At 44.9% G+C, this 7,116-nt stretch overlaps 1 protein-coding gene across 1 annotated transcript; it reads left to right on the top strand.

The window, feature by feature from the left end:
- The first annotated feature begins 486 nt into the window (after positions 1 to 486).
- LOC123123646 (uncharacterized) lies at positions 487 to 6,727 on the top strand. The gene is made up of 3 exons (XM_044544197.1): positions 487 to 1,149; positions 1,250 to 1,302; positions 5,453 to 6,727. The coding sequence occupies exons 2-3, from the start codon at positions 1,276 to 1,278 to the stop codon at positions 6,236 to 6,238; spliced, it is 813 nt and encodes a 270-aa protein (XP_044400132.1). The 5' UTR covers positions 487 to 1,149; positions 1,250 to 1,275; the 3' UTR covers positions 6,239 to 6,727.
- The last annotated feature ends 389 nt before the right edge of the window (positions 6,728 to 7,116 follow it).

The raw sequence follows: 7,116 nt of genomic DNA, 5'->3' as shown, positions 1-7,116 counted from the left end.
TACCATATAAAACTCTGCAAAGTTCTTTTCTTTGGCATCAATTTTGTAAACAGTAATAATTTATACAAATGATGTGCACTAATTTTTGCACTGTTGTGGCTTAGCATTAAGCCGACGCCAGTGTCAAAACTATGAACATTTATTATGATCTCTGAAACTGTGTAATGTTAATCTTGATCTGTGATGTAAATTGGAATGTTGTGATTTTCTGATGTATTTTTCATTTATATATCTTGGTCAATATGATTTAATTTTCTGTGGAAGTCTCTAAGCATAGTACAAAAAGTTTTTCGTGCCCTGACCTGTGCCGGGAGTTGGTACAATATGCAACATGTTCTAGAATGCGGCCTCGTATGATGCTGGCGCATGCTGGAGGAATCCTGGACCAAGCTTGCTACATTTGCGGCCAATACAGCCTGGTGAAAAGTCAACCCAGCGTTCTTAATTATACTCCCTCCGTCCCGAAAAACATGTCGCGAGGGCAGTTTTGCAAAAAAGCCCTCCAGTTTCTCCCGACCGAACCCGCGCTCCTCGTCTTGCTCCTCCGACAGAATCCCCAGCTCCGCTGCTCCCCGCCGCCGTAGCTTCGCTCCTCCACGCCGCCGCAGCTGCCCTGTCCCCGCCGCCGCAGCTCCCCCGCTCCCCGCTCCCCTGCTGCAGCTGCCTCCTGCTCCACCGCCGCAGCTGCCACTCGCCTGCCTCCCCAAGCTCCCCCCTTCGTCATAAAAATGTTCGATTTCCCCAGCTACCACCGCGCTCTGCTCCGGCTGTGTCAGAACCGGCGTCGGCGAGCCCGGAGGCGCTGGAGGCGGGCGCTCGATGCGTCGTTCCCGCGCAATAGAAGCAGAGGAGGCCGGCGGGGTCTTGGATGGCGACGCGGGACCTGACGGCAGCTTGGCGCGGGCGCCGGGGCCGCCGGAGTTGTCCCCTCCGGTGGTAGCGCGGGGAGGCACGGCGCGGAAGGGAGGAGGGCGGCGCTCGAGGTCGCCGACATCCGGCAAGGCCGCAGCGAGGGAGCCGAACGGAGGCGGGCGACGGGAGGCTGCAGGGGCGACGCGCTCGGGGAGAGGGAGAGTGGGGATCGGGAACGAGGGGGATGGAGCTCGCGGGCGCCATTGACACCCAGTGCTTGGGATGGATGCAGGAGAGGTGCGTGCGTGCTTGCTTGCTGACCACCGTGGTTCTGTCTCTGTTCCCTTGTGCTCTGTCTCTTTTCTTTGTCCTGTAAGTGCTGGTGTTGCTTCTTCAGATAAGTGGCATGGAAGAAGCCCTGGAATGATGATTCTCGGCTCCATAGCACAGGTATCAATTGCCATCTTCATCCGTGGAATGATGATTTATCTATCATGTGCTCTTGGTCTGTTGCAGTTTGTAACTGATGTGTATTGTTTCTTCAGTTAAGTGGCATGGGTCATCGAGATTGCTAAAGATTACAGAAATCTTCAGTTTTTTTTTATCATAAGAAAGCTTGATAATAGTTCAATGAATTTTGTTGTCCTATTTTGCTTGCAAGAAGAACATTTTGCTTGCAAGAAGAACCCTAGCCCAAAACCCCAAAAGTAAAGATGCTCTCAAGAAATTCAAATAAAATCCAAATTAATTCTGTTCATTTTCTGGTTGGAATATTTGGACTAGTTCTGCTAGTTTAGAGTTTGGAGTATTTGCACAGTTAACCGAACAATTTTGCACAGATAACTGAACAGTTTTGCAAGCATTCGATCTCTGAACAATTTTGTTTTCTGTAAGATTTATACTGTCTCTAAATTCAGTCATGAACTATGAACTCTGAAATTAGTACTGTTCCAATAGCATTTTAAATATTCAAGTTAGGACTGCACTTTTAAAGTTCAAGATACTCCTGTAAATTAAACCTCAACTTGCAGAGTTGCTGTTTTCAGTTAACTGAAATTATAGTGACTACTCCTACTTTTTCCTTCTCCTTTGTTCTGAAACTTCAGCTATCATATCTACAATACCAAGCTACTGTCAGAGCAGAACAAGGAGATATCATCATCAGTAGATATCTACAGTTTTATTACTGGAGCCACCATACAAACCATGCAAACCTCATATTCTTTTGTTAGCTGAGAAGATCTGCTCTTGCATTTAGCAGAAGGATTACCACCACTACTATCTTATGCTGTGTAGGTACTTAGAAGTTAATTAGGATCTTAGCTTAGAAGACCTGCTCTAAACTAGCAGAACTAGCAGAACATATTTTAAATAATTCAAATTCAGTTTAAATTCAGTTTAGAGTTCAAATAACTAAAATTAATCCAAATCAATTCAAATAATTCAAATTCCAAATAACCCAAATTCCAATAAATTCCAACGAGGAGTTTATATACAAGGATTAGACAAGGCATACACAAGGGCATGACATAAGGGCATCTTTGTCCCCTCTTGACACAAGATTACACAAGACATACACAAGGAACACCTGACTACATGACATAAGGGCCTCTTTGTCCCCTCTTGACTACATTCTTTTCCTTTCTCTGGCCACTTCTTCCCTTCCCTTCCCTTTACTTTTCTTTCTTTTCCCTTCTCTAGCTAATTCTTTCCTTTCATTTTCTTTTCCTATTGCAATTTCCATTTCTTCTATAATGACCCTAGTATCAACAACTACCCGACTGTCGCAATATACACTGGTTATTTCCAGTCCAGCATTCTGAAAGCGATCCTTGTGCAAGTGGGGCAACTTAAATTGATTTCCTCCTTTGTCCTTCATAACTTCAAACATAACTGCTTCTAATGTGATAAAGCTTCTGTGCAACTTGTCGGGATCGTAGTTCTCGAATTCCTCTTCCACACCCTGTACCAGTTCCTGGATGTTTGTAGGTGACCTGCAGTCGGTTAGAGACTGGAGAGAGTTATGGAAGCATAGGTCCAGACAATTTAACTCAGGGCTATTTGGGGGCTGTTGTAGCAATCGGATGTCAAGATCAGTTTGTTCCACAGCTTCTCGAAAAGCTACATCATTGGGAAGGACATGAGGCTTTGCGTTATCCTGTTGGATGAATATTGTTGCTCCCTCATCATCGTCAGGCCACTTATCCTGAATTGCCGGGATAACCTTATTGATTAGATAATCTCTGCACACAGGCCTGGTTACTTTCACTGATGTCAACACTTTTGTTCCCTTTGTTCTGTTCTGACTTGTCCGCTTCGCCTCAGTCTCTTCGACGAATGCCCAAATGCCGATCTTCCCATCGAATGTTAGCTCCCCCTCATTGTTATATCGAGGCCTAGCAACAGCTGTTAGGAACATTACCTTCCCAATGCTGTGAGTGTTTGACACGGTGCGCTTCGGTTCAGGTTCTCCTGGAAGTACATAGTAACTATTCTTCACTCTCGTCATGTCGAACCACTTCTCATCGATGTGAACCATATTCGTCATTGGTTTTAACATAGCCCGAGAAGTTGAGATCGAATTGTCATCGACCATGGACATACAAAATTTCAATCTCGCAAGCTTGTTCTCTAGCTTGAGGTGAGGCTTCACGGTGCTTGTGATGCGGTTGAGCTCATTCAACTGGAACCTCTTATGTAGGGTCGATCGGGCCACACCTAGAGACCGTGCCAGAGATCGAATTGTTCTTCTTTTATTCAGTGGGATTGTTGAGGTCCTCTCTAGATCCAGCTCCTTTCTCTTTCGGCCTGATCTTCCTGGCTTCTTGCTTTAGACATCTACTTCTTTGCCATCGGCAATTTGCTTTTTAGCCTCTTCCCAGATTCTTTCAACAGATCGTACACTTATGTCCAATAGGTTTGAGACTAGCAGCTTGTCATATGGTTGAACAGACCCATCTTTGAGCTCGATTACCAGCAAGGCAAAGTAAACACCATGCCTCTCCTTATCTGACAATTCTCTTCTCTTCTCTTGAAGTATCCAATTCATAACTTCATCCTCTTCCTCTTGAGCTTCATCCTCTTTCCCTTCATCTTCTTGAGGCATCCAATTCATATCTTCATCGTCTTCCTCTTGAGGCATCTACTTCTTTGCCATCGGCAATTTGCTTTTTAGCCTCTTCCCAGATTCTTTCAACAGATCGTACACTTATGTCCAACAGGTTTGAGACTAGCAGCTTGTCGTCTGGTTGAACAGACCCATCTTTGAGCTCGATTACCAGCAAGGCAAAGTAAACACCATGCCTCTCCTTATCTGACAATTCTCTTCTCTTCTCTTGAAGTATCCAATTCATAACTTCATCCTCTTCCTCTTGAGCTTCATCCTCTTTCCCTTCATCTTCTTGAGGCATCCAATTCATATCTTCATCGTCTTCCTCTTGAGGCATCAAGTTCAAATCCATAGCCACATTCTCTGCCACTTGAGGTTCCTCCTTTTCAGGGATCCAATTCAAATTAATACCTTCATCGTCTTCCTCTTGAGGCATCAAGTTCAAATCAATGGTTTCATGTTCTTCCTCTTGAGGCATCAAGTTTAAATCCATATTCATGTGTTCCTGCCATCAATGACAAAAGATGAGTACACCATGGTACCATAACAAGAATACACACACACAAAAAGAGTATTCTAAGATCAACAACATCATTTTTCTTCAGATTTGGAGTTTATTTTGCTTATACAATCAGGATGCATAATGTTACATATGTTGAATCAAGAAGGAAAATAGATAGATTATACTTAAAGATCATTTGTGCAAAGCAAATACTGAGGATAGAAATATTCAGTTAACTGAAATTACCAAAAATACTGAGGATAAAAATTTCTGTACCTGAATTGACATCATCTGAATTTGCTGTCGGGTAATTAAGCAAATGTAACCAGGTTCAAGTGAATGCTGCTAATTCTTTTACATATTTTACTCAAGGAAACCTTCCTCAGATTAACTTGTTTATTTGCAGTACTTCTCTCTGTCTGTAGAACAATTCTTTAAACTGGAAAAGAGGAGGCAAAAGGGAACATGTGTAGCTGATGTCTGAGAGCCTAAAACTTGCTTATGCAGTAAATTGCCCAAGTTAGCTGTAATACATTCATCTTACTGCAAACAAGAATGGTGTGCCCAGGTTTACACTACTGTTTTCAGTTAACTAAACTGGCAAAGACTATGACATGACAAGTGTCAAACAGTTCAATTTATCTTGCAAGTACAGTTTGACCAGATTATATACTGCAATTTTGTTTCAATTAGATGATTGGCTTACTGGAGTACAGATTAACTGAATCCTGAAACCTGACATACAACACACAACATGCTTAGTCCCTCTTTAGTTCATTCACTTCACATCATTCAACTATAGAGTTGTGATTCATGATTTGGACATATGGGTGCCCTCTCTTTTCTTTGTAATTTTGATTGGGAGTAAATGACAAAATTATAGGCCATTTTTTGATATTTTACTGTTTTCCATTATGTTTCTGCTTCAATCTGAATACCATCTTAATGTCATCTCTGAATGAGTACTGTATTAATGATCATTATTACAGGAAGCAACAGCGGCACGAAGAGATTACACTGGATGTCTACTCCTTATGCTTGCAACAACAACATCACTAAGAGATTACAACAAGGAACAACAGCAGTTGCTACAGATCAATCTACAGGTCAGAGATTACACTGTACCTTCTTCTTCAGAGATGATCAGCAGCGCAGCACGAGCACGAGCTCCACCGGCAAGCATGGAGCATGGGCGAGCGTGCACGCACCCGAGCTTGGGTGGCGGCGGCGCCGGTTTTTGGTCACCGGAGGAGCTACTGACGAGCTCCAATGGCGGCGAGCGGCAGACCACCACGACCAGGAGAACCAGCAACCAATCGACAGCGGAAAAGAGACCTGGAGGACCCGAAGATCACCCTGAAGCTGTTGAGCAGCTCGAGGAAGCCATAGGAGGAGCGATGGCGTTGAGCTCGTGTGCGGAATCGGCGGCCGGAGTGGGAGGAGACGGGATCGATTCCGTCGATCCACGGCTTCCCAGCAAGCGTGGCTCAAGGAGGACGTATGTCTGGGCGAGGCGGAGCTCCTGGTATGCTCGGGGAGGACTAAGGAGGTGCGACGTCGCCGAGCTCCTGTGCCGACGCCGCTGCCGGCGTGGGAGGAGACGAGCTCGTTTTTGGAGTGTGGGGGGAGCTCCTGTGCGGAAGCAGCGACCGGCAGCAGGGGAGAAGCAGCGACCGGCCGGCAGCAGCCGTTTTGGCCAACGGCAGGAGATCCACCGGCCTGGAGCCTGGCCGGCGGCAGGATCTTCCCGCGCCTGGATCCTGCGTGCGGGTTGATTTTAGAGAATTCAAAGTTGCGGAAGGGTGTTTTTGTAAAAAGTGCGATAGTTCAAATTTGAAACCCCCTGCGACATGTTTTTCGGGACGGAGGGAGTACATTGTTCCATAAATGCTTGATGAACATCCACATGCAAGCGAATGGTGTGGATAAGCATATGGATAAGCATACCACTCGGCGCCATGCACCAAAGGAGCTTTTCGCTTGTAGGCTCCCTTTGAGTAAGCATCTAGCGTCTGGTGTAGCAGAGATCCCGACAGCCTGCACCAAAGAATTCAGACAAGCAAGCTCATGCGTGGCAGCCATAGTTAGCCGATTACCAACCCTATTTCAACATGTTAGCTCTGCATTATTGTTGCAACCATTGCATTTTGTCAACACTATATATAGTTTCCTTAGTGTCTTTTTTATTTTGCAAACCTGTAGGATGGTTTCCATATATTGTCCAAGTGTTGACATTACAATGATAAATTTCTTCTCTTGCTTTGTTACCCTTGAGAAATTTGTTTCAAAGTAGCATTACATGCATGCAAGTACACAAGAGCGTACTCGAACAAGTGCACAACACTGGGCATTTTGTTGGTGTAGGTTTTGCAAGCAACAAAGTATTTATTGGTATAGTGCCATATTAAAAATATATGCTTACTACATTGTTATACTCTTTGGGATACAATGGTACTCGGTGGTACGAGATTAAGGAGATGCAACATTTTTAGGAGTATCAGCGTATGAAGGTCACAGTGCTACGAGAATACACTGCTACGGCGTATGAAGTGCAGTGGGAGGATCACTGGGGGGATGGGCTGGCGATCTCGGATTTCTCATCCACCCTGGTTACTCTTGTTTCCCGCCCGCCACTGTAAGACGCGCTTCGTGG

Source organism: Triticum aestivum, chromosome 5D (assembly GCF_018294505.1).
Source record: "Triticum aestivum cultivar Chinese Spring chromosome 5D, IWGSC CS RefSeq v2.1, whole genome shotgun sequence".
Lineage (NCBI taxonomy): Eukaryota > Viridiplantae > Streptophyta > Magnoliopsida > Poales > Poaceae > Triticum > Triticum aestivum.
Note: the sequence above shows the minus strand (reverse complement) of the source record. Positions and strands in the feature narration are given on the sequence as shown.

Coding starts and splice junctions, on each gene's coding strand:
- LOC123123646 (XM_044544197.1), top strand. CDS start 1,276: ATGATGATTCTCGGCTCCATAGCACAG. Junction 1,303..5,452: donor TTCTCGGCTCCATAGCACAG/GTATCAATTGCC, acceptor TCATTATTACAG/GAAGCAACAGCGGCACGAAG.